General features: G+C 48.3%; 1 protein-coding gene across 23 annotated transcripts in view; it reads right to left on the reverse strand.

Annotated features, from left to right (window-relative positions):
* Window positions 1–27,661, reverse strand: part of LOC105469783 (transforming acidic coiled-coil containing protein 2) — a 263,440-nt gene that overhangs the window by 120,787 nt on the left and 114,992 nt on the right. For 21 of the 23 annotated variants that reach the window (XM_071069017.1, XM_071069000.1, XM_071069016.1 and 18 more), the window contains one exon: window positions 126–251. The exons of the other annotated variants lie outside the window; for them this stretch is intronic. In XM_071069017.1, the coding sequence (XP_070925118.1) occupies window positions 126–251 (126 nt within the window). The remainder of the gene's footprint in view (window positions 1–125; window positions 252–27,661) is intronic. 23 annotated transcript variants of the gene reach the window in all.

Below are 27,661 nucleotides of genomic sequence, written 5' to 3' on the forward strand. Positions count from 1 at the left end.
CTGTGTCTGTGTGCAGAGGGAGTGAAACTGCAGGGGAGGGGAGGGGAGGGGAGGGGAAGGGAGGGAGGCAGCCTCAAGGACTGGGCCCTGGGGTCTCACCACCAGCTCCAGGGCCCCCACCGTACCTCTGGGCTGTCAGATCCGTAGAGACCTGGCCAACAACATCGCCATGGTAGGAAAGGGCAGCTAAGGATGGGCTTTCCAGGTCTGTGGGGGCAGCTGGCTGGATGACATCATCTGCCACAGGTGAACTGGGGAGAGAAAAGGGAAAGAACCTAAATTCAGAAACATTCCTACAAGTTTGTTGTTGTTGTTGTTGTTTGTTGTGAGACGGAGTTTCGCTTTTCTTGTCCAGGCTGGGGTGCAATGGTGCTATCTCCGCTCACTGCAACCTCCGCCTCCCGGGTACAGGCTATTCTCCCTCAGCCTCCTGAGTAGCTGCGATTACAGGCACCTGCCACCACATCCAGCTAATTTTTTTGTATTTATAGTAGAGATGGGGTTTCACCATGTTGGCCAGGCAGGTCGCGAACTCCTGACCTCAGGTGATCTGCCTGCCTCGGCCTCCCAAAGTGCTGGGACTACAGGTGTGAGCCACGGCGCCAGGCCTCCTCCAAGTTTTCAATGTGTTTTAACAGCACATTTCTATCTGGATCCTGAGCAGGGCCTCAGTTTCCCTTTCTATGAGGGATGAGTTTGGTGCTGCTCAAAGCAGGGTCTGTCACCAGTCTATGCCAAGATTAGTAGAGAAACCTTAAGTGTTTAGAAACCTTTGTAGACTTTTCTCTCTTTCTCTCTCTCTCTCTCTCTCTCCACCTCTCTCTCTCTCTCTCTCTCTTTTTTTTCTTTTTGAAACTGTCTCGCTCTGTCACCCAGGCTGGAGAGCAGTGACATGATCTCTGCTTATTGCAACCTTCACCTCATGGGTTCAAGCAATACTTGTGCCTCAGCTGCCTGAGTGGCTGGAATTACAGGCACCCACCACCACGCCCGGCTAATTTTTGCATTTCTAGTAGAGTTGGGGTTTCACCATGTTGGCCAGGCTGGTCTCAAACTTCTGGGTTCAAGTGATCTGCCTGCCTCGGCCTCCCAAAGTGCTGGGATTACAGGCGTGAGCCACCACGCCCAGCCCCTTTGTAGCAATTTGATAGAGTACGTTCATGTCTGTTAAACTTAATAATAAACGGACAGGTTCAACATCCTACCACGCACAGGACAGTTCCCAAGACAAAGGACTATGTGGCCCAGAACATCAATAGTGCCAAGGTTGAGAAACCCTGGCCTTGAGTTTTATTTCATTTTCTAGTAATTCCTTTAGTTATATTTTTTAAAGTTTTCATCTATGATGAGTTAGAAATTTAAAAACAACCCTGGTCCTTTATGGACTGAGAGAGTCTGCAACCTCCAAGCATAGGCTGGCTTGGGAAACTAGAAGAGGCTCAGTCCTTGGACATCCATAGTCTTGTAGTCAGTTACCCTATTATTTCATCGAGGAGGTCCCTGAGTGACTTTCTGAGGAACTCCTCTCTGTAGCCATAAGTAGCAGGACCATTCTTTCCACTCCTTGATCAGATCCTTATTGAAAACCAATTCTCTGCTGTGAACAAGAGAGCAGCAGCCCCTACCTTCATGGGACCTCTCATGGGACAGCTTCAGGCAAGAGTCAGATTTTTTATTTTTTTGGACACAGGGTCTCCCTCTGTCACCCAGACTGAAATGCAGTGGCTCCATGACAGCTCACTGTAACCTCCATTTCCCAGGCTCAAGCAATTCTCCCACTTCAGCCTCCTCAAATGCTAGGATTATAGGCGTGGGCCACCTTGCCTGGCCCACACATTTTTTAAAAATGCTTATTTATTTAGTAACAACTGCAGTAACTTATAAGAAGGAAGGTGCAGATGGTCATGAGAACACAAACTAAGAAATCTTGGCCCACAATGGGGGTTGTGGAAAACTTCTTTGTGGTGTGGTGAGCATGCTGAGGCCAGCTCAGTAACAACAAATGTTTCCTGATGCTTACTACATGCCAGGAACTGTTCTAACTGCATGTAGACAGCACTGTATTTGATCCTCACAACAACCCTTTTGCGGTGGACACTATTATTAAACATACTTTACAGATGTAAAAACTAAGGCACAGAGAGGCTGAGCAGTTTATCCAAGGTTGCACAGCAGATAAGTGGCAGAACCAGGATACAAACCCAAGCCTGACCCCAGGAGTCATGCTCTTACTCTCCACACTTGGCTTTGTTCCGCAGGTTGAAGAGTAAGAGGAAGGAAGAGGGGCTGGGCACAGTGGCTTATGCCTGTAATCCCAACACTTTGGGGAGGCTGAGGCTGGAGGATCGCTTGAGGCCAGGAGTTGAAGACCAGCCTGGGCAACATAGTGTGACCCTGTCTCGAGAAAAAATTTTAAAGCTTAAATAAGGAAGAGTATACCCCCACCCTCAGCCCTACCCCCCATTCAGGGAGTCACGTATTTGAAAGCCCTGAATCAGGAAGGAGTTTGGCATTCTAGAGGACCTGCAAAAAGTCACTGCAACTAGAGTATAGATAAAGAAAGGGGAGTCTGGCTGGGCACAGTGGCTCACATCTGTAATCTCAGCAGTTTGGGAGGCCAAGGTGGGCAGATCACTTGAGGTCAGGAGTTCAAGACCAGCCTGGCCAACATGGTGAAAACCCATCTCTACTAAAAATACAAAAATTAGCTGTGCATGATGGTATGTGCCTGTAGTCCCAGCTACAGGAGGCTGAGGTGCAAGAATCACTTGAACCCGGGAGGTGGAGGCTGCAGTGAGCTGAGATTGCGCCACTGCATTCCAGCCTGGGCGACAGAGGGAGACTCCGTCCCAAAAAAAAAAAAAAAAAAAAAAACAGGCGGGGACCATGTGGGGAGAGGGTGGACAGGAGCCAGATCACAAGGCCAGGTCAAAGAAGTGGGACTTGATCCTAGGCAGAAGAATCAGCCTGAAGCGTCAACCCAATGTTCAGCCATAAAGTGCCTTTGGCATTGAGATGAAAGACAGTGGGGAGGTCCAGGGTGAATTTCCCACAACTATCCTTTCAATACAATTGGACTAGCACATGTGTGCACCCACACTTTACTGCTTATTCTCCATTCTCCATGTTCCCACCACCATTCCAGTTCCCCCAGAACAAGATCCTGAAGCCCTGCGACCACACCCAAGGAGTCAGAGAGAGAGAGATCCCTGCGAGAAGAAATGGAAGAAGCAGTGAGCCCAGAAGAGGGAGGATGGCAGGAGCTCCGGAAGGGCGTCTTGGTGAATCACAACGTGTAGAATCCTAAACTACAGACGATGGCACTTTCCAAAGTCATAAAAAATCTGAGTGGAAAAACAGAGCTCCAAAGTTTTGGCAACACACATTGAAAGCCATAAAAGACTTTGTTTCCTTTGACACAGCCATGGTTCTTCCAAGAATTCATTCTAAGGAGATAATTAAGGGCATGGGCAAATATGCTGATCACAACTGTAATCACGATAGCAAAAAATCCGGAAACAACCAAAATGCCCAACAGTAGAGGGCAGTTCATCAAATTGAGGCACAGACATAGGATGGGCTCGTTTGCAGCTGTTTAAAAAATAAAGTAGGCCGGGCACGGTAGATCACGCCTGTAATCCCAGCACCTTGTGAGGCCGAGGCAGGTGGATCACCTGAGGTCAAGAGTTTGAGACCAGCCTGGCCAACATGGTGAAACCTCATATCTACTAAAAATACAAAAAATTAGCCAGGTGTGGTAGCAGGCACCTGAGGCAGGAGACTCGCTTGACCCCGGGAGTTGGAGGTTGCAGTGAGTGGAGATTGTGCCACTGCACTCCAGCCTGAGTGACAAGAGCAAAACTCCATCTCAAATAATAATAATAATGATAATAAAAATAAGATAGATTTTCATGTATCTAGATGTAAACATGTCCATTATTAATTCAACATCACTTGAAAAAACTTAGCAGCATGATCCACATTTTATGTATATATCGATATACATGGGTATGTGTGTCTATAGAGTTCATGTATAGACATACACACACGAGCACATGACAGAGAGAGAGAGAGACAGCGTGAGCATAATAGCCTGAACAATCGAGCAATTTGGACAAGTGTTGCCAAGGTGTTAATGGTAATTCTCTTTCGGTGATGAAAAATCATTTGTGTTTTTTCTTCTTACTGAAATTTATCTCCACTTTCTAGTTCTATGCTGAACACATACAACTTTTATAAGTAAAATAAATTAGAAACCATATGTAAAGAAGTTATTTTAAGTGCCAGGGAACAACTTCCATCTATAACTCAGTGAAAGCTTTCAGAGGTGGAGACAATCAGAAAGCCACTGTCTTTTCCCCACTTCTGTACTCATATTTTCCACTGGCAGGACCTAGGCTTGTCCGCCTCATTCCAGGGCAGGAATGCGGCCAGGCTTCGTCCATTAGGCACCAATGGGGGAGAATGAGGTCCCAGCAAAGAAGATCTGGAATAAAACATATCTGCCCACATATTCTACATGATGGCATTTTCATCTAAACTCTTTGGAATGGAATTATTTTTCAAATCATAAATACTTCCCTGACTTTTTTGAGACAGGGGATCTTGAACATAATTAAATACTTTCTCTATGACACTCAGTCGTCCTCAGCAACTATGATGTAAGTGAGTGACATTGGTGCTGTGGCACCAAGTGCAACCACCATACGTGAGGTTGAGGGGACTGGATTCCAGTCCAGCCCCACCATGGGATCTAAGCCAGGGGACTTCTCTGAGCTTTAGCCTTTCTGTCTGGAAAAGTGAAGGCGCCGGACTACTCGATCAGTCGAGAACTCTGACTCAGCCTTGTCCCTCGCTCTCCAGGCTGTCAGCTATCACTTCTTGCTACCCACCCACCTGCCTCCCCCTGCCACCTTCTGCCTTGCAGTTCTCTCCTTCTAACAGACTATGGGCTAAGAAACATGGCGGAAGTTGTTAGAACAGTGCATAAATCAAGAGTCAACAGGCTCTGAATAAAGATCTACAAACCTTCCATACCAAATCATCATAAGTTAAAAATAAACACGTATGTGTATAGACGCATATACATTAGGCTCAACCATATGAAACTGCTACAAAGAAATAAATTGTCAAATTGACATTCTGCTGTCACTTCCAGACCCTTTCTGACTTCGTAATGATCTGAGTATTTTCCAGGTGGCTAAGGATGGGAGAGAGCTGATTTCTGGGGAAATGGGGGCATTCTTCTAAAACAGCTCTTCTCAGAACAACTGTAAGAGGCTATAAACAGCTTCTAAGTTCTGCTGGTGGTGGTTCTGGGATTAGAGTGATTGAAATATTTTTCAGAGAAAAAAAAATCTGTCAGATTTCAACCACCAGCTGCTGCCACCAGCTGCTGGGGCCAGCCCACTATAAATTTAGTCAGGCCAGCAAAGGGTTGATTTGCCACTGGAATGTCAGGGAGGGAAGCCTGTACTACTAACAAGTGTTTCTGCAAAGGGCCATGAGTCACCCTTTTCGGAGACTGGTGGAATGGACTCTGCCCAAAAAGGAAGACGCTCAGGTTCTGGCCTTAAAAGCCCACATCTTCAGTTCTGTACATAGGATCCATGCCACAGGAAGAGCACCAAGGCGGGCACTGGGGTGGATTCCATGGGGATCACACACTCCAGGGGTGACAGGCTCATTGAGCCCGAGGAGCTGAAAGTCCAAAGCAAGGAGAACTGTGAAGGGTGGTGTCTTCATTGGCTCAGGCTGCTACAACAGAACCTCATAGATGGGGTGGCTTATGAACCACAGAGATGTATTGCTCACAGTTCTGGAGACTGGGAAGTCCAAGATCAAGGCACCAGCAGGTTCAGTGTCTCATGAGGACCCCTTCCTGGTTCACAGACAGCTCCTTCTCCCTGCATCTTCACGTGGCAGAAGAGGCAAGGCAGCGCTGTGGGGCCTCTTTTATAAGGGCACTAATCCCATTCACAAAGACTCCGCCCTTATGGCCTAATCACCTCCCGAAGGCCCCACCTCCTCATGCCATCACCTTGGGGGTTAGGATTTCAACACAGGAATTTTGGGGCTGAGAGGGATACAAACATTCAGAGTACAGCGGGTGATAACAGAAGAACAAACTACCACAGAAACCCAGGATTCCACAGGCTGGGATGATACAGGAAGGTCCTGAGAGGAGAATAGCTGAATCAAGCAAAGTGCTTCAATAGGCCGATGTGTGCAAAGGGCTTTTCCAGATGGAAAAAAAAAAAAAAAGCTTCTCCCTTCCTCTCTCCAGGTTGGTTCTGTCAGAAAGGCTTCTGTTCCCTTCCTTGTTATTTATTACAAAGAATAGTATCCAGTATCAAGGATAATAGGAGCCAGGTTCTCACAGTCAGAGAAGTGCTTGCATATACAGAAGGTGGTTGGACTCCAAAGATCCCTCAGGGCAGGGCTTCAATCAGAGGGATCAGACACATCCAGAACTAGCTGTGGAGGGCTGTGTGCACACAGGCACGTGCACATTCACGTACCTACGTCCCAGCTTTTCCTTGGGGGAGCCGTGTCAAAGGACATGAGAACCACCTAAAAGGGGCTGCCACTGCCAAATCTGGGACTATTTGAACATCAAACACAAACACATACACACACACACAGTTCTGGATTATAAACCATGGAATAAAAGTAATAATCTATGAGTCCATTTAGATCTAAATAAAGACATGAACAAATAGGGAAGAAGGGAAAGCCCCCCCTTACAATACAATGCCAGTTAGTCCAGGTAGGAGGGGTAATACAAACAGAAAACTGCCATGGAAGAAACCTTAATGGTGGCACTCAATTCAAGGAAGAGCCATCAAAGGAAGCCAAGGCAGGCGGGAGAGTGTAAAGAAAGAAAGGCGAGGCCGGGCGCGGTGGCTCACGCCTGTAATCCCAGCACTGTGGGAGGCCGAGGCAGGTGGATCACGAGGTCAGGAGATCAAGATCATCCTGGCCAACATGGTGAAACCCTGTCTCTACTAAAAATATAAAAAAATAGCCTGGCATGGTGGCACGCACCTGGAGTCCCAGCTACTCAGGAGCCTGAGGCAGCAGAATCGCTTGAACCTGAGAGGCAGAAGCTGCAGTGAGCTGAGATTGCACCACTACACTCCAGTCTGGGCAACAGAGTCAGACTCCCTCTCAAAAAAAAATAAATAAATAAAAAATAAAAATAAAAAAAGTAAAGGATATTGTGTAGCCTTTGAGTATCTTCCCACCAAATGCTGACTGATTACAAAGGGGAAAATGATGACTTTACAGCCAATAAACCTGGTAGGCACCAACATGGCCATCCTCTGTGGTGAAACAGTCCATGCCCTGTGCCCTGGCATGGCAGAGCATCACTTCTGTGAAATCCCTGCCCAAAGCAGACAGCCAAGGCCTAGCCACAAAGAAACTCGGTGACACAGATTGAGGGACTTCTTCCAGCGTGAAGGAGCTGTACTTATAAAGCTCATGGGCCAGGCGTGGTGGCTCATGCCTGTAATCCCAGCATTTGGGAGGCTGAAGCAGGAGGATCCCTTGGGTCCAGGAGTTCGAGACCAGCCTGGGCAACACAGCAAATCCCCATCCCTACTAAAAAACAAAATACAAAAAATTATCTGGGCATGGTGGTGCACACCTGTAGGCTCAGCTACTTGGGAGGCTGAGGTGGGAGGATCACCTGAGCCCGGGAGTTCATGGCTGCAGTGAGCTGTGACTGAGCCACTGCACTCCAACCTGAGTGACAGAAGTACGACCCTGTCTCAAAAAAAAAAAAAAAAGAAGTCACAAAAGACTGGGAGAGACTGAGGAATTATTCCAGATGGAAGGAGAGTCTGGGGGCATGACATAGAACACGCACATGCTTTTTGACTGGATTCTGGATCAGATGGAAAAAGGTACATGCTGGTGAATCTGAGCAGGTTCTGAGGACTGGATGGCGACTTCCCAGCTGCAGGGCTGTGCTGGCATCGTGCAGGAGTGTTTGCAAGAAAGGCACATTAGGGGGAAGCGGGGAGGGCGGAGGTTGTTTTTGTTTTTGTTTTCCTGGAGCGTGGCAACTTCATGTCTGAAACTTGTTCTCAAATGATTCAGAAAAAGTAGCAATGATGGATATATAGAGAGAGGATGAATGACACAGCACATGTGGTAAAATGTCAATGACTGGGGAATCTGGGAAAGGGAACATGGAAGGTTTTTGTAGTATTCTTATAACTTTTCTGTAAATCAGGAATTGTACTCAAGACAAATAAATAAGAACTTCTTGGGCAAAGGCGTGCAGGCAAACAGCCACTCTCCAGCATGCACGGAGCTCCATTTGGGTCTGGAGGACATAGTGTGATATGCCACCCACTTTAGCAGCATTGGGCAGCTGGGGGGACATTTAGCTGGACAGCTGGGGCTGGGGCCAGTGTGACAGGGGCCCCGGAACCTCAGACGCTCAGGCTACGAGCCTGTTGTCCTGGGGCAATGGGGAACATGAGAGATTCAAACACAGGCCAGTGGCAGAATATTCAGAAGATAATGACTGTGCCACAGTGGAGATTAATTGGAGGGGGCAAGAAATGCAGGCAATTAAGCCGAAGCAAGAGCTTTGGAACGGTTCAGGTGCCAGGTGATGCAGGACACACTGGGACCACTGCAGAGGAGGTGGAGTTAGTGGTTAGTGGTTCCAGAGGCTTCATGACATCTACCTGACACTAGGTGTGGAGGGAAGGGACATGAAGAACAATCAAAGATGATTTGGGTTTTGAACATCTAATGGTTGGAAGACTATGTTATTAACTGTATGCCTTGCACATAAAACCTTAGACCTTTGGTATTATTACTGATTTATCTTTAATAAAGATTAAAGAGCCCAGGCGCAGTGGCTCATGCCTACAATTGGGAGGTCGAGGCGGGCAGATCATGAGGTCAGGAGTTCGAGACCGCCTGGTCAACATAGTAGAGAAACCCTGTCTCTACTAACAATACAAAAATTAGCTGGGCATGGTAGTGTGTGCCTGTAATCCCAGCTACTCTGGAGGCTGAGGCAGGAGAATTGCTTAACCCCGGGAGGCAGAGGTTGCAGCGAGCCGAGATTGTGCCACTGCACTCCAGCCTGGGCAAGAAGATTGAAACTCCATCTCAAAAAAAAAAAAAAAAAAAAGGCCGGGCGTGGTGGCTCACGCCTGTAATCCCAGCACTTTGGGAGGCCGAGACCGGCGGATCACGAGGTCAGGAGATCGAAACCATCCTGACTAACACGGTGAAACCCTGTCTCTACTAAAAAATACAAAAAAACTAGCCGGGCAAGGTGGCAGGCGCCTGTAGTCCCAGCTACTCAGGAGGCTGAGGCAGGAGAATGGCGTGAACCTGGGAGGCGGAGCTTGCAGTGAGCTGAGATCCGGCTACTGCACTCCAGCCTGGGCGACAGAGCGAGACTCTGTCTCAAAAAAAAAAAAAAAAAAAAAAATGACTCTACCGCAACCCAACTCAAGAACAGGCTCCCCAGAAACTCTGCACCCCACTTCAGAACACCGGCATAGTTCTCACCAACAGAGTGAAAGCTGAGCCCCGGGATGCTCACATCTGTTGACTCCGGTTTTGAAAAGAGAAGCAAAGCCTGTCATAAGTCAGCAAAATGGAATCTTCCAAGATCTGCATTTTCATGGCCAGTTTTAGGCTGGGCATGACCCAACTGGCCACAGTTAGAAGCCACAGCACCGGCACCACGACATGCGGAACACACAGGGCATCCTTTCCAGAGCCACCCTTGGCATTCCTCTGGGTGAGGGGCCCACAGACCCCAGCTGTGCTTTGAAAGGTGGGCTCCACAGGTTCCTTGGCGCAAGCACGCTGTGCTTTTTAGTTATGATGAAAAACAACTCATCTCTTCTGGATCTGGCAAATGGGTGGAAAAGTGTGGCCTGGCATCCCTGCAGGCCAGGGACGGGGGTGGGGCCAGGTGAGTAATAAGATTTCTAAGACCAGGCCAAGCACGGTGGCTCACAGCTGTAATACCAGCACTTTGGGAGGCCGAGGCGGGTGAATCACTTGAGCTCAGGAGTTTGAGACCAGCCTAGCCAACGTCGCAAAACCCTGTCTCTACTAAAAAATACAAAAAAATTAGCCGGGTGTGTTGGCATGCACCTGTGGTCCCAGCTACTCTGGAGGCTGAGGCATGAGAATCACTTGCACACAGGAGGTAGGGGTTGCAGTGAGCCGAGACTGTGCCACTGCACTCCAGCCTGGGTGAGCGAAACTCTCTCAAAAGAAAGATTTCTAAAACCAGAGAGGGCAACCTCTCTCACAAGCAGAGGAGAAACTGCAGCCCTGAGGCCTGAGGGACTTCACCTATGTTGCAAGCATGCCGATTTTATTTTTGGTGATAAAATTTGAATATATGTGAAATATTATAACACATTTAAATAATTACAATATAAGAACTAATGATAACAGCAGTCATAAGGGCAGCTCACATTGTAAGCACTTCTGTTTGCCAGGTGTTGTGTGAAGGGCTTTGCACGTACTCACTCAGGCAGCCCCTCCCCTTAAGAGGGCGAAGAACAAGAGTCAGGACTGGCACCCACGTTCAAGAGCACAGGAGCCAGAAAATCCCATAGCATGCTCTGGGCCTGACGCAAGCTAACGAACAAGAAGATGCCTCCCACAGGACCCTGGAGAAAGCAGCTTATCAAACGGACCCAGCAGCCCATGCAGGGAGGACAGAGATTTTCCGCTCTTGAATGAGAAAGCCCAGCAATTTAAAGATGTAGCCTTCAGCTATTAAAAAATAAATAAATAAAATAAAAAAGAATTACTTAAAAAACGTATTTAGTTACTTATATGTGTACGGTATCTTAGAGCTTTGCCAAATGCCGCTTTTATGATTCCTCATCACCACTCTGAAGAAGGCAGACAAGTTATTTTATAGAAGAGGAGAGGAGATCGAGACTCAAGGAATTAAGCGATTTGGCAAAGAGACCCATGGCAAGAACCCTGGCCCTGTCCTCATCTGAAAACCCAAACTGCCAACCCACCCCCTCGGGTCTTTCCTCTAGTGGGCACGCCATAGCTCCCTATCCAGAGTTCAGCGGCACAGCCCCAGGGGAGGCACGGGAGGCAGCAGAGGCCTCTGGCAGGGGAGGGAGAGGTGGCAGAGCCAGCAATGCAATCGTGGCCCCCAGCAACAGGGCAGGGACCTCTACCTTCCCTGCTGAATTCTCAGTCCATAGTCGGCAATGCATTTACTGGAATGGATGAACCAAGGAGGCCCAGGCCCAGGCCCAGGAGCCAATGAGGCTGATACAACGTGATGCTTTGCAGCCACATGAAAATGCACATTTGCCCGTTTCGATTATGAGCTGTGCTTGTCACATTTTGAAGTCAATTTTTTTTTTTTTTTTTTTTTTTTTTTTGAGACGGAGTCTCACGCTGTTGCCCAGGCTGGAGTGCAGTGGCGTGATCTCGGCTCACTGCAAGCTCCGCCTCCCGGGTTCCCGCCATTCTCCTGCCTCAGCCTCCTGAGTAGCTGGGACTACAGGCGCCCGCCACCGCGCCCGGCTAATTTTTTGTATTTTTAGTAGAGACGGGGTTTCACTGTGGTCTCGATCTCCTGACCTTGTGATCCGCCCGCCTCGGCCTCCCAAAGTGCTGGGATTACAGGCTTGAGCCACCGCGCCCGGCCTGAAGTCAAATTTTTTAAAGTCCCAAACATTTTGTTAGATACTCCTGTGATGCCTGGGAGCCTTCACAGATGAAGAAATAAAATGCCACTCCTCCTACCCCTTGAGAGGTAGGATGGGGCAGGTGACAGGAGGCCAGAGCCCAGGGCCAGACTGCCCAAGCCTGACCCCACTCCAGCAATAAAGAGCTGTACAACCTTGAAAAAGGTCTCAGAGCCTCATCTGTCAAAGATGGCAGTGACAGTCCTTCCTGGAAAGGGAATGGAGAGGATTCCTTGTGACCAGTCATGTGAACGTTTCTGTAGCAAGGTGCCTAGCACACACAAAGTGCTCCACAAATGATGGCGTCATTAAGACAAACACTACGGGATGTGCTATTTCCCAAACATAAAATACAGAATGTACTGTTTCAAAGTACACATGACCCTACCTCCTGCCTCGCCTGCACACCCAGGTGTGTGTCTCAGGCGCACAGGCTGCTCCTTCAGGCACCCCAGGCTCTATGTGAATATCAACTGGGGTGTGGATTAAGAGTGAATACAGGGCCGGGTGCGGTGGCTCACGCCTGTAATCCCAGCACTTTGGGAGCCTGAGGCGGGCGAATCACCTGAGGTCAGGATTTTGGCCTGGTCAACAAGGTGAAACCCAGTTTGTACCAAAAAAATGCAAAAATTAGCTAGGCGTGGTGGCATGCATCTATAATCCCAGCTACTCAGGAGGCTGAGGCAGGAGAAACACTTGAACCTGGGAGGCAGATGTTGCAGTGAGCTGAGCCGAGATCACACTGCTGCACTCCAGCCTGGACAACAGAGCGGGAGTCCGTCTCAAAAAAAAAAAAAAAAAGAATGAATACAGGTGGCAGCAAGTGAAGGACACCAATGTTTATGAGCACCCAGCATGCGCCAGGCTCTGTGCGGGCCCTTCGTCACTGTGAGCAATGTGACAGCAGGAAGTCCCTCTCCCCAAGGCCACGCAGGGCTGAGCTCCATCCCAGCCGCTCTGACTCCAGTTCTCTCAGCGAAGGACCCTACAGCCTCAGAGCAGCGTGGACTCATGATGTGCAACGAAGAGGGAGTGGCATGCCGAGAGCCGAGTGAGTGCTGCCTCCCTAGGAAGAGGGTGTGCACAACCAGCCAGGGCACTGGCAGTGGCTCTAACCACCAGAGGGTGGGGGCATAAGATCCGTCCCCTCCCAGGACTGTGGGTACCTCTTCCACCCAATGAGGGTTTCGACTATTCGTCTCTAGGGTTCCTTCCAGCCCAAACAATCTTTTGATCTGAAACCCAGGGCCTCCTGGCTGAGAAAGGTTAGCTTAGAGGAAGTCGTGATCAGTGCCCATGTTGGCCCAACCCCGAGGCCAGGCGGGGAAGCAGAGCAGCTCCTGGTTAGGAGTTAAGGATGGGAAGCAGGGGGTGACCTCCTGACTCACAGCTCCAGTTCCCCAGGAGACCTTACTGCAGGGAAGGGTGGGTTGCAGGACGGAAAGGGAACCTTCTCCTCATACACAATTTAATCCCCCCTTAAAATTAGACTACTGTTGTTCCCACATCCTTCAGGATTAATGAGCCCAAGGACTGAATTTTATGGCAAGCTCAAAGGAGAGGAAATTACTCTGGGAGGACAAGGCAGGGAGATGGCAGCCAATGTTCTTTCTTTTTCTTTTTTTTTTCTTTTGAGAAGGAGTCTCGCTCTGTCGCCCAGGCCAGAGTAGAGCAGCACAATCTTGGCTCACTGCAACCTCTGCCTCACGGGTTTAAGCAATTCTCCTGCCTCAGACTCCTGAGTAGCTGGGATGACAGGTGCATACCACCACACCAGCTAATATTTATATTTTCAGTAGAGACAGGGTTTCACCATGTTGGCCAGGCTGGTCTTGAACTCCTGGCCTTTGGTGATCCACCCGCCTTGGCCTCCTAAAGTGCTGGGATTACAGGATTGAGCCACCATGCCCAGCCTGATGGTCCTCTCAAAAGATAACAAATAAACCCAGCCAGATGCTGGGAGAAGCTATACAGTCAGGTGAGTGGAAGTGTAGCTGTCCTCCTGATCAAAGCAGCACAAAGCCAGCTGAATGGGCCAGCCCCTCTGGGATCAAGATCTCGGCTGAGGATACCCAAAGCCAGTGCACCAAACCACAGGTGCACTGACTCACCAGAACAATGGGCACAGAAATCACATGGAGGGGTCCAGGCGGGTAGGTGGGCAGGGGCAGCAAGTACAGTACAAAGAGCACAGACTCTGGACATAGATCTGAGCCTGAATCCGGCTCTGCCACTTACTTGCCATTTATAAGCCCTAGGCAAGTTCATTAAACTCTTTGAACTTCAGTTTCTGAACCTGTAAAATGGAGATAAATGCATTACTTGAAAGACTGTTAAAAGACGTAAGAGCAAAAACTATATGTAGAAACAGAAAGTATAATGATGTTACCAGGGTCTGGGGAGAGAAGGGAAGAAGCAAAATTGTTGTTTAATGGGTACAGATGTTCGGATTGGCAAGATGAATAGGTCCTGGAGATCTGTTTCACGATAATATGAAAATACTTAACACTACCAAACTCTACACTTAAAAATGGTTACGATGGTACATGTTATGTGGTTTGTTTAATCACAATTTAAAAAACACGTAAAGCATAGCATCATCTCACTACAGGTCCTCAATACACAGCATGGGTTCATGGAAAATAGCACTAACAGAATGATATTAATAGCCTCTGCCTCCAGATCTGTCTAGCTAACACTTAATTCAGGCCACAATCAGCTTCCTCTCTAACTTTTTCAGGCTGAGAACAGGCCACTGAGCTCACAAACAACAAACTGAAGTCTCAACAAATGCCACCAGTATTTTTACATAGATGAGGCAAAATCTTAGTTGGTGTTTAGAAAAATGTCATTCAGTCCTCGCGATCTTAGCAGACTCACAGATTTTCCCTGATTCCAAAACCATACAAACAGCAAAATTACCTCCATTTCCTCTCCCTGCAATGCAACCAGGTCTAGACCGTGAACAAGAAGCAAAGCCTTACAGCCTATAGTTCAAGAGAGGAGACGATTCATTAGCTGATTCAACAAGAAACTGCCGAAAATCTGTTCTGCCAAACACAATCCAAGGTACTGAGGATGCAGAGGGCATGACGCAGGGGTTTGCAGCCATCAGGGAGAGGCCTTGGCACACGGCTGACCACAAGACAACGTGGGAGCTCTAGAATACAGAGTCCTAGGCCAGCTAAGTTGCTGGGATGAACCGGTTTCAGCCAAGGTATGAAAAGTAACATCCAGGCTGGGCACGGTGGCTCACACCTGTAATCCCAGGGCTTTGGGAGGCCGAGGCAGGCAGATTGCCTGACGTCAGGAGTTCAAGACCAGCCCAGCCAACATGGTGAAATCCCGACTCTACTAAAAATACAAAAATTAGCCGGGCATGGTGGCACATGCCTGTAATCCCAGCTACTCAGGAGGCTGAGGCAAGAGAACAGTTTGAACTTGGGGAAGTGGAGGTTGCAGTAAGCTGAGATGACACCACTGCACTCCAGCCTGGACAACAGAGTAAGACTCCATCTCAAAAAAAAAAAAAAAAAAAAAAAAAAAGGAAAGAAAGAAAAGAAAGAGAAAAAGAAAGGTAATGTTCAATCTTTTCCTGTTCTGTGTGAAGCAGGGAGCCAGAAAGTAGGAGCCACAGCAAGCCCAAGGGATGGAGGGAGGGGTGTCCTGGGCATAAAAGGAAGAAGAAAAAAGACCCTGTTAATGGCCATATGACCTAGCTGGTTACTGTCTCTTCTCAATTTAGAATGTGTCCCACTGGGGGAACAGCCATGATATGAAATCAACCCCCATGCCCTCAAGGAGCTTCAGTGTAAGAATGCTAGCCAGGAGCCTTCTATTCTAAATGATGCGGACACCAGAAAGGGTCCTGGACCTCAGAGGGCCGAGCTGGACACAACCACAGAATGAGAAGAATTAGTGGGACCGTAAATAACCTGAGATGAGCCAATGGGGCAGCTGCTTTCTCTTTCCATTTCTTTCTCCCCAGAGTTACTGTCTGTGAGCAGACCTAACAAGAGCTCCATATTCGTGTGTTTGGACTTATTTTCTAGGCAAAATATAAATGAACAATTAAAAGGGAAGGTGGCAGCTGGGTGCGGTGGCTCACACCTGAAATCCCAGCATTTTGGGAGGTCGAGATGGGCGGATCACTTGAAACCAGGGGTTCGAGACCAACCTGGGAAACATGGCAAATCCTGATCTCCACTAAAAATACAAAAAATTAGCCAGGCATGGTGGTGCACACCTGTAGTCCCAGCTGCTCGTGGAGCTGAAGCAGGAGAATCACTTGAACCCGGGAGGCAGAGGTTGCAGTGAGCCAAGATCACGCCACTGCACTCCAGCCTGGTGACAGAGCCAGACTCTGTCTCAAAGAAAAAAAAAAAAAAGATTTCTAAGACCAGAGAGGTTGACCTCTCCCAGGAGCAGAGGAGAAACTGTGGCCCTGAGATTTGAGGGACTTCATCTAATGTCGCAAGCATGCTGATTTTGTTGCTAGTGGCAAAATTTGAATATATATGAAATACTGCAACAAATTTAAATCATTATAATGAAAGTATTAATGATAACAGCAGTCATAAGGGCCACTCACATTGTGAGCACTTCTGTTTGCCAGGTGTTGTGTGAAGGGCTTTCCACTCACTCACTCACTCATGCAGCGAGACTGTCTCAAAAAAAAAAAAAAAAAAAAAAAAAAGGACGGTGGCAAAGCAATGGAGATGAACAAAAATGAAGCCCAGATAACCAGCTCGTGAATGGCAGAGTCAATACACAGCTTCTAAATAAGGAAGAACTGCATTTCATAGTATGTCTCCTGGTTTGCATTTAAAACCTACACTAATGCACACAGGCTACAGCAGGTGTTAGGAAATCAAGCTCCCCTGTATCAGTACTTTTAATCATAACCAGATGAAAAATATGAACACCACTGACTTTCCATTGCACAGCTCTTTACAGCTTGGTTATCAAGTATTTTCATGTGCATGACATCACTGTCCTCTCCAGCTTTGAGAGCCAGGTGGGCAGGGATAACTGGCCCCACTGTCTACAAGAAGGAAGGTGACTCAGACAGTTCACAACATCACGACTTGCTTAAGGTCACACAGCTGGTAAGGAATATGGCAGGAACTCTAATATAGGACCTTTGTCTATAAATTCTGGGCTTTCTCTATACTGCCCTTCCCCAACCTAAGGAAAATAAAGTCTTGGGGACTTTGCTTTCTGTCAATTAGCAGCCGTGAATACACTTGCAAAGTGACAGACTGAAACTCTATAATACTGTGGATAATGGACAGAGGGAGGGGACAGAGCTGATACTCAACACATCTGAAATGACACCTCCATGACAGAGGATGGTCTGCTCTACGTTCCCTGGAGAATTTCACTTGCTCCTCTGTTTTCAGATGCATTGCTCTGCAAACTTTAGTTTTCCTGGGTCTTCCTTCTCATGCCTCCCATTTCTCCTGAATGATTTCATAATCCTCAGGATGTTCTGTCACCACAGGGAGTTGCTGTGAAAATGATTATTGGGGTCATGAACCAAGGACTGTGACCTCAATAGGGTAGAGGCAGGAAAAAAAAAAAAAAAACCCAGCTAGCCACCAAGACAGATTTCATAGACCTTGGTCATGAGGGCACCCAGCCCTGCAGCCATCTCTGTGCTCCTCTAGCCAGCACTAGTTACTGATTTTATCGCCAGTTTCCTAAACCATCTCCTGATCATCTGTGCAAAAGTTGCAAGGGCCTGCTAAACCCCAACTACAGTAAATCCAAGAATGGTTTGCTTTTGGCTGTGGAACCAAGTCCTGGAAATACACCCACACATACATGTACACATATGCACATACACACACACAGGTGCTCTCTATCAAGCCCTCATTCTCTCCCAGCCTCCTCTACACTTACAGCCCAGAACTGGGCAAGCCCAGAGACCCTTTCTTTCATCCTCCCAATTAGAACTGTCCCTCATGATTCCTCAAACCCTGGCAGCATCCTCTATCAGAATGCTATTGGCATTGGGGTGAGGCAATTCTCAGCTATGCAGGACTCTCATATGAGAGTGACTCTAGCCCTCCCCCACTAGACGCCAATAGCATCCTCCCCAGTCACTGGGACAACCAAAAATACCCTCTTAATAGCAGTTCCCTCCCTAGTCACTGGGACAACCAAAAATATCCTCCCACATTTCCAGACATCCGCTCCTGGGACATTATCCCTCACCACAAAGCCTGCCCAAGATGTGCATGCTCAGGTATCTCTCTCTCTCTCTCTCTCTCTCTCTCTCTCTCTCTCTCTCTCTCTCACACACACACACACACACACACACACACACACCCCTACCTGCCTACCTCCTTGAAGGTGGGGGCTGTGTCTTATTCAATTCAACCACTATCTACCTCCTGGGCTCCGTGTTACTCTTGTGGCATGGCATTGTGAACCAGACATATCCTTCCTCAAGCAGTGTCTGTCTCCATAGAAGCATCAAACACAAATAACCAGGATACAAAGCCTAATAAAACCGATGAGGCTGCAGGACTTGGCGCAGAGAACACCAGGTCAAGTGTCTGGGGCCTGGGGTTGGAGTCCTACCTTGATGTGTGGCCCTGGCCAAGGCCCTGGGCTTCTCTGAGTCTCCCTTTATGCATCTGTAAAACGAAACCATGATCTTTAACTTTCCTTCTTGCTAAAATATTTTAAATGTTCAAGCACGTTTCTTGAACATTATTTTTTTAAGAGAGAAAAGAGGATGGCTGGAACGGACAGACAAGGGGCTAATTCTATCTAGGTTCCACAGACGGTGTAGCATTTGACCTCAAGATTTCCATAAGGTAATTCCATAACACCGGTATATGAATAATTGTAATGCAAGCAGGTCATATTCCATGATCACACTTCTGAGGCTCGGGATGTAACTTTTGATGAGAGACTAGTGACTCTTTGAGTTGCTGTGGCATTTGCACAAGGAGGGTGGCTGCTGGCCTATTTGCTGCTCCGATTCCCTTCCCAAAGAATGAGTCCCAGGCAGAGCCTGTGAGAAGGAGCCCCGTGGGAATCCACTCACCCGCCTGGCTCAACTGGCCCCATTCTCAGGAGGCCCTCCCTCCTGGCCTCAGAACGGAAAGCCAGCTGCTCCGGGAGGGAACTCACTGTGCGATTCTCAACAAAACCCTTCCTCCAAGTTCCATCAACTGTCTACCTTAAAAACACTGCTGAAGATTCAACTGTTCATCTGCACGTGCATCTGAAAGAATGGAAACCACAGACGAAACACTGCCTCAGGTCACAGTCCCAGAAAAAAAGTCGTTTCCAGATATCATGGAAACGGCTTTTGAAATGTGGCCTCAATAGGAAATCAGAGAAATAAGAACGGGGAGAGTTCTCTGCCTGGTAACAGAGCCGCACCTTCCTCCGGCATAGCACAGGAAACTGCCCTAGGATCCTCAGTGTACCACGTCCTGTGACACGAGGGCCCCCGACCCTCTCCAGCCACCCCTCCTTAGGCCCCACTTCCATTTCCCCTCCACAATGTCTATTTCAGCCGTATTTCAACCCGCTATCACATTCTCCTGTCCTAGCATTTGACAGAGTCTTAAGATAGCAACAACAGTTAACAGTGATGATAATGAAGCCATTTTAAGAAAAGACCAGGACTGAAGAGGACACCTGGCCACAGCGTGGTGCATTCGGCGCTCGGAGCCTGGGTAGCAAATCCCAGTGCCCCGAGACTGGATTTCCAGGACACCCCGAGGCAGAGGCGCACTCTGCGGCGGGAGCCAAGGACGCGGAGGGGACGCTCGGGCGGGTCACGTGCTGCGCCCGATCTCCGAAGTGCGCTCGGCCCTGCTGACGTAACTATTCGAGAATTTAAAAGTCCCAAACTCGGAGAAAATCCAGGGCAAAGTTTTGTGGCTATTCCACGCGCCGTCGTGACCCGCCGGGGATGCCCCGCGCTACCCAGTGGGACCACACACGCTGGGAAAGAGCCTGGTGGGAAGGCGTGGAGGCCGCCCAAGGGCGGGACCCCAACCCTGGCGGGGAGCTCGGTCACGGGCGCCAACCACAACCACGCGCGGGGACCCTAAGCGCGAGCGGGAATCCCAGCCACGGGCGCGCGCCCCGAACCAGGGGCTTTGGCCCCCGCGCTTCCACTCAAGGGAACCAGGCTCCCGGGCAGACACTCTGGGGCCCGCGGTTTCCCCGCAGCCACACTCCTCTGCCAGCAGGGGACCGAATGTGTAGTTAGCCACTTTTCCACTCTCGGCCAGTCCCCGCCGAGGAAAGCCGAAATGAGCTTTGGCCACTTCCAGTACGCCTTTGTCTGGGGGCCAAGGTCCTTCGGGCGCCCGTCTTCTCCTGACCCCGGCCGCCCGCCCGTGGCCCCGGCACTTACCCGCCTGGGGAGATAGGGGATGGCCCACACGGAGCCGCCTTCGTTCGGAGACGCAACTGCCAAACAGCCCGGGGGCGCTGGGTTTTCCGAGCCCGGTGGCGGCGCGGCGCGTGGGGTCACCACGACCCGGTGCGGCCCTGGGACGCAAAGTTTCCCGGGACAACAGCGCAGGGCCGGCGTGGCTCCCCAAAAGGCTCGGGAAAAGTTGCAGCACAAAAGGCCAATGACTGGGCAAGCGGCGGCGGCCGGGCCAGGCTCCTCCCCCAGCCCTGGGCGCTCCGAGCCGGGCCAGCGTTCGGCCAGCTGCTCGCGCAGGGCGCCCGCCGCGCTCTCCTCCCCGGCCAGGAATGCGCGGGGCCGGGCGCGCCCAGACGCACCGAGGGGCCCGCGGCCGCAGAGCGGCAGGCGAGAGACGCACGGACCGACGGACGCGCAGCCCGGCCGCTGCTCCTGGAGGCGCTGCAGACTTCCAGGAGTCTCTGAGTCATGACAACTTGTTACTGTTCTTAGTTTGTCCACAGCCTTCCACTACGCATGGCAACGCCGGGAAGGCTGTGGCGTGAGAACGGACTGGGAAGGTCAAGTACAGGCCAGGCAGCCCGTGCTTCCTCTGCGGGGCCATTGCCCGCCTGAGGCTACCCGGGAGCCTCAGAAAGAAGCTGGGGGTGAAATGGTGCCTCGCTTGTTCCTGAGGCCAAATTCCGGCCCTTTTTTCTTCACCTGTGTAGGATTAGTAGTGCTTAACCACAGAAAGCTCGGGCTGTGCTAGAGTTTGCAAAACTTGTTGACGTGCGTTCTGTTTGGCTGTTGCACAGTCTGAAGTCGGCAGAGGCTAAATCCAAACCAATTCCTGCTTGCATATTTCTAGGAATTTTGTATCTATTGGCATGTGAGGTTTGTTTTCCTTTAAGGGCCCAACTCCTTCACTAACATGGACCTCACACCCATGAGAAGTGGTGCTTACCTGCCAATACCATGGCATATCACCTTTTCTCTAGAAATTTCTGCAGCTAGGCCCCAATCATGAAAAGCTTATATAGATACCAGGCTTTCAATTTTAAGTTTAGTGTCACAGAAAGCACTGCTGTAGATTATATACTCAGGGACCAAAGGGCAAGAGACTCAGAAATTACTCAGCACTTCGTTTCCTCCTCTTAAAGAAACAGATCTTACGAGCCCCTAATGAGGATTCTCTGTAGAATAAAGAAATAGACTTTTACTGCCTTCTGCGAAAATATTGTTTTTTTAAATAACGCAGTGCTTCTAAGAGTCACATTTCTGATGAAAATTTAAATAGATTCCTTGTTCACATCCTTATCACGGATTTCCTGGTATCGTATTAATGTGTCCATTTTACAAGTATGATAACTGAGACCCAAATAGGCTAGTTTAAATGTATACCATCTGCTGTTAGTGAAGAGAGAATGGGAATGCCCAGTCTTCAAGGTTCTTGTGCCTTATAATCCTAGCACTTTGGGAGGCCGAGGCAGGCAGATCACGAGGTCAGGAGATTGAGGCCATCCTGGCCAACATGGTGAAACCCCGTCTCTACTAAAAATACAAAAAAAAAAAAAAATTAACTGGGCATGGTGGCATGTGCCCATAATCCCAGCTACTCAGGAGGCTGAGGCAGGAGAATGGCTTGAACCAGGGAGTCAGAGGTTGCAATGAGCTGAGATTGCACCACCGCACTCCAGCCTGGCAACAAAGTGAGACTCCATCTCAAACAAACAAAAAAACAAAAACAAAAACAAAAGGTTCTAAAATGTAGTTCTAAAAGGACCTAAATGTAGGTCATATCCATTTATGGTAGAAACATACACTGCTCACCACCATATAAGCTTCAGCACCCCAACTGAGCAAAGAGCCAAGATGAATTTGAGGTGCCATCCCGTTCATGTGAAACAGCCCCTCCAGTTGACAGATGCATATCCTTTAGGACAGAGGAAGGTGCCACTCTGTTTCAAAACCTACTGGTAGGTCTGTGTGGTTGGCAAAAGGAAGGCCCCCGCAAGATGGCCACATCTTCATCCCTGGAGTTGTGAATATGTTAAGTTACATGACAAAGAGGAATGAAGGTCGTAGATGGAATTAAAGATGCTGAAGTCACCTGACTTCAAACTAGGGTGGCTATCCTGGAGTATCCAGGTGGACCCAATGTCATCATGAAAGTCCTTTAATTGGAAGGAGGAGGAAGAAGAGAGTCAGAGAAAGAGACGTGGCTGTGGAAGCAGAGTGAGCGAGAGATTAGAAGATGCTGACTTTGAAGACAGAGGAAGGTACCATGAGCCAGGGAATGTGAGCGGCTTCTAGAAGGTGGAAAAAGAAAGAAAGTGGATTTTTCCTTGAGGGCTTCCAGAAAGGAACACAGCACTACCGAAACCTTGATTTTAGCTCAGTGAGACCCATGTTAGACGTTTCACCTACAGAACTCCTAGTAAAATAAATTTGTGTTCTCTTAAGCCAAAATTACTAGTTTTGTGGTAATTTATTATGGCAGTCACAGGAAACTAATGCAGTAGGTACCTGGTTATTACTGTGACTTAATCCCTTCTTTGAAGGATTTGTTGTTGTTGTTGTTGTTGTTGAGACGGAGTCTCACTCTGTCCCCCAGGCTGGAGTGCAGTGGCGCGATCTTGGCTCACTGCAAGCTCCACCTCCCAGGTTCACGCCATTCTCCTGCCTCAGCCTCCTGAGTAGCTGAGACTACAGGTGTAAGCCACCACGCCCAGCCAATTTTTTTGTATTTTTAGTAGAGACGGGGTTTCACCGTGTTAGCCAGGATGGTCTCAATCTCCTGACCTCATGATCCACCCATCTTGGCCTCTCAAAGTGCTGGGATTACAGGCGTGAGCCACCACGCCCAGCTGAAGGATTTAAGAAGATAGCTTGGATTTCATTAACATCTCCAGAGTCTAAGGTTATTCGCTGCAGGAGAACCACTCTGGTTGAGGAAGGCTGACCTCAGCACCTCTCTGAGGAATGACCGAGCTCAGGCAGTGCAATGGTCTTGAGCAGCCAGCATTCGGACACAGCCATGGTCCCATGTAGGACGAACTCATCAGAAGATGAAGTCAAGGGCTCCTAATATCATACAGGACTGAGCCTCAAATCCTGCCACACAACAGAAATACATCCACATCAGAAACTCTCGGCCAACCCACACAGCTCTGTTCCTAGTCACGACCAGAAATCCTGCCTGGACAGTGAACCTAGAACTACAGTAAATGTGCACTGCCATCTCCTCCTGCTCCAAGTCAGGGTAGCAATGCAATACAGAGGAGGGAAGATGCAGGCTTGTGCTCTCTGTCTTGGGATACCTGGAATCTACTGAAGACTGACTTGCAGGCAGCAACACGTGCCTCAGAAATTGCATCCATGGCTGAATCTTTACTTCCCAAGGATTCTTTCAGTCTGAGTACCAGGCTATGGTTCTGCATCAGGGTGGTCTGTATATGTGTTTACAGCAAGGCTCTAGTACAGTAGCTGCTAAACTCTCTTCTCCAGAGTCCTAGGGTTTCTGGAGTTATCTTAAAAACATCCATAGCACCTGCAAAGAGAGCTGTTTCACTTTTGTCATATCTTTAAGTTCCACATAAGATTTTATTTGGAGAAGAGGTTCACCAGGAGGGAAGGGGAAAAAATGAAAATGTGAAAACACTAATTTTATAGAGAACTTATGCTGAAATCCAAAGAAGGAGATGGACTTACCCAGAGTCAAAGGCAGCATAGCGACAGAGCAAGCCTCCAGAATGCAGACTTTAAAAAACTTAAGTGGAAAGAACTGGATAATGCACCCTATATATAACACCCAGATCCAACATGATCAAATTATGGCTAATTCCATTTTATCCACAATCCCACTTTCCCTCTGCTACCCAGATTGTTTTGAAGCAAATGCCAGATAGCATCATTGCATCAGTTAATATTTCTGTCTGAATCTCTAAAGGCAAGACCTGGAAAGGGAATTTCTGAAGTCTGAGTCTTCATTCTTCTTGGGCCCCCAGCCTCTGCTCAACAGGACTAGCATTCTGAAGGGACATCTATAACATGAAAATATCAACAGGAGACAACCACGAACCCCAGGCTGTGGGGCTAAACTCAGTGCCAATAAGACTCAGTGGGTCAATGTTAAAATGCAAATTTTGGGGCCTGGCTCCCAGGCATTCTGATTCAGCACATCAGGAAAGGGGCTCAGAAATGTGCATTTTATCAGGGAAATGTAAATCAAAACCACAATGCCATACCACCTCACTCCTGCAAGAATGTGCTCTCAAAAAATTAAAATAATAGATGCTTGTGTGGATGTGATGAAAAGGGAACACTTTTAATGTAAACCAGTACAACCACTACAGAAAACAGTGTAGAGACTCCTTAAAAAATTAAAAGTAGATCTACCATTTGATCCGGCAGTCCCACTCCTGGCTGTCTACCCAGAGGAAAAGAAGTCATTACATGAAAAAAGATACTTGTACATGCCATGTTTACAGCAGCACAATTTGCAACTGAAAAAATATGAAACCAGCTCAAATGCCCATCAATCTGTGAGTGGATTAAGAAAATGTGGGCTGGGCGCCATGGCTCATGCCTGTAATCCCAGCACTCTGGGAGGCCGAGGCGGGTGAATCATGAGGTCAGGAGTTTGAGAACAGCCTGGCCAACATGGTGAAACCCTATCTCTACTAAAAATACAAAAAATTAGCTGGGCGTGGCGGCACGTGCCTGTAATCCCAGCCACTCAGGAGGCTGAGGTAGGAGAATCACTTGAACGCACAAGGCAGAGGTTTCAGTGAGCCGGGATCACACCATTGCACTCCAGCCTGACGACAGAGCGAGACTCCATCTTGAGAAAAAAAAAAAAAAAAAAAAAAGAAGACCAATGTGGTGGCTCACGCCTGTAATCCCAGCACTTTGGGAGGCCAAGGTGGGCAGATCACGAGGTCAAGAGATTGAGACCATCCTGGCCAACGTGGTGAAATCCCATCTCTACTAAAAATACAAAAAATTACCGGGCGTGGTGGCGCGTGCCTGTAATCCCAGCTATTCGGGAGTCTGAGGTAGGAGAATCACTTGAACCCGGGAGGCCAAGGTTGCAGTGAACCGAGATCGCACCATTGCACTCCACCCTGGGTGACAAGAGTGCAACTCCATCTCAAAAAAAAATAAAGAAATAGAATATGATAGATAGATAGATAGATAGATAGATAGATAGATAGATAGAGTGAGTGAGTGAACATGGAATACTACTCAGCCATAAAAAGGAATAAAATAATGGCATTTGCAGCAATGTGGATGGAATTGGAGGCCATTATTCTAAGTGAAGTAACTCAGAAATGAAAAACCAAACGTTGTATGTTCCCATTCATAAGTAAGAGTTAAGCTATGTGGATGCAAAGGCATAAGAATTATATAATGGACTTTGGGGTCTTGGGGGAAAGGGTGGGAGGGAGGTGAGGGATATAAGACTACACACTGGGTACAGTGCACACTGCTTAGGTGGCAGGTGCACCAAAATCTCAGAAATCACCACTAAAGAATGTATGCATGTAACCAAACACCACCTGTTCCCCAAAAACCTATTGAAATACATATATATATTTAAAGAAATGTGCATTCTAGAAAGCATATTTTAAATAATTCTTTTTTAAAAACATATTATTATTATTTTGTTTGTTTGAGACAGAATCTTCTCACTCTCTCATCCAGGCTGGAGTGCAGCAGTGCAATCTGGGCTCACTGCGACTTCCGCCTCCCAGGTTCAAGCGATTCTCCTTTCTCAGCCTCCCAAATAGCTGGGATTACAGGCACCTGACACCACGCCCAGCTAATTTTTGTATTTTTAGTAGAGACGGGGTTTCACCATATTGGCCAGGCTGGTCTCGAACTCCTGACCTCAAGTGATCCGCCTGCCTCGGCGTCCCGAAGTGCTGGGATTAGAAGCGTGACCTCAAGTGATCCACCTGCCTTGGCCTCCCAAAGTGCTGGGATTAGAGGCGTGAGCCATCACACCCAGCCTGATTCTGAAAGAGATGCTTGTCAGACCACACTTGGAGAAACTGAATCTGAAGTTTTATGGCCAGCATTGTTGGTTGCTTTCAAAACTGCTGTTCTTCTTCCCTTGTTTCCTTACTTTTGTTTAAATAATTGGATTAGGCATGGTGCTGTTACATACCCTTGGCCAATGAAACAGAAGAGAAAATCAGCTGGGCCTTCTGGAGACAGTTTCCTCACTCTTTGGAAGAGACACAAGACAGCATAGCTCCTGACCATCAGGGGTCTTCCCGCCTCTTGACATTGTCATGCGAGAGCACAGTGCCTGGAGCTCCTGCAGCTAGCTTGAAACGATGAGGGGAACATCTGGCCACACACTGAATGTAGGTAGAGAGGAAGATGAAAAGGGCCTGGGTCCTCAGTGATGTCACTGAACTAATGAATTACTCAACCTCGGAACTTCCTGCTGGTGCAATGATAAACCTATGATTGTTGAAGTTTTCTTGTACTGAGTAGTCTGTTACTTGTAGCCAACAGCATCTTCAAAGAGCTGTCAACTGTGGTGTTGAGAAGTGCTCATATGGTAGATACTAAACCTAAGGCTTCAGAAAGCAATGAAAGACCACAAAGCACATTATCATTTGCCAAAGGAGTCTTGTGGAATACAAAAGGCAAATCCGTGCCTAGGAAGTAACTGTGGCCCTGTCCACCAAGCAATGCTTTGCTGTGCATTTGCAGCTTCCTTTAAAATTCTGTTGTAGCAACAATATTTTGCTTTCCCTGAAAAGTGGAAAGCCACATAAAAATGAGAAGCCAGGCTAGAAACCTGTGCTCAATTTGCCTGACACAGAAATAACCATTAATGGATCAAATACTCACCAGCATCTGCAATCACCCTCTGAGTGCCCATGTGGAACTGAAAACATATGAAATCAGCTCAAATGCCCATCAATCAACAAGTGGATAAACATGTTTAGGACAGGGGCCGGGTGCGGTGGCTCACACCTGTAATCCCAGCACTTTGGGAAGCCGAGGTGGGTGGATCACTTGAGGTCAGGAGTTCGAGACCAGCCTGGCCAACATGGCAAAACCCCGTCTCTACTAAAAATACAAAAATTAGCCAGGCATGGTGGTGGGCACCTGTAATCCCAGCCACTGGGGAGGCTGAGGCAGGAGAATAGCTTGAACCCAAGAGGCAGAGGCTGCAGTGAGCTGAAATCGCACCACTGTACTCCAGCCTGGGCAACAAGAGCGAGACTCCATCTCAAAAAAAAAAAAGTTATATATATACACACACACACACACGTATACATATATATATATGTATACACACACACACACACATAAAATGTTTAAGATAGGCAAGGTGTGGTGGCTCACACCTGTAATCCCAGCACTTTGGGAGGCTGAGGCGGGCAGATCACCTGAGATGAGGAGTTCGAGACCAACCTGGCCAACATGGTGAAACCCTGTCTCTACTAAAAATATTAAAAAATTAGCCAGGCATGGTGGGGGACACCTGTAATCCCAGCTACTTGGGAGGCTGAGGCAGGAGAATCGC

This window comes from Macaca nemestrina, chromosome 9, assembly GCF_043159975.1.
Source record: "Macaca nemestrina isolate mMacNem1 chromosome 9, mMacNem.hap1, whole genome shotgun sequence".
In the NCBI taxonomy this organism is placed as follows: Eukaryota; Metazoa; Chordata; class Mammalia; order Primates; family Cercopithecidae; genus Macaca; species Macaca nemestrina.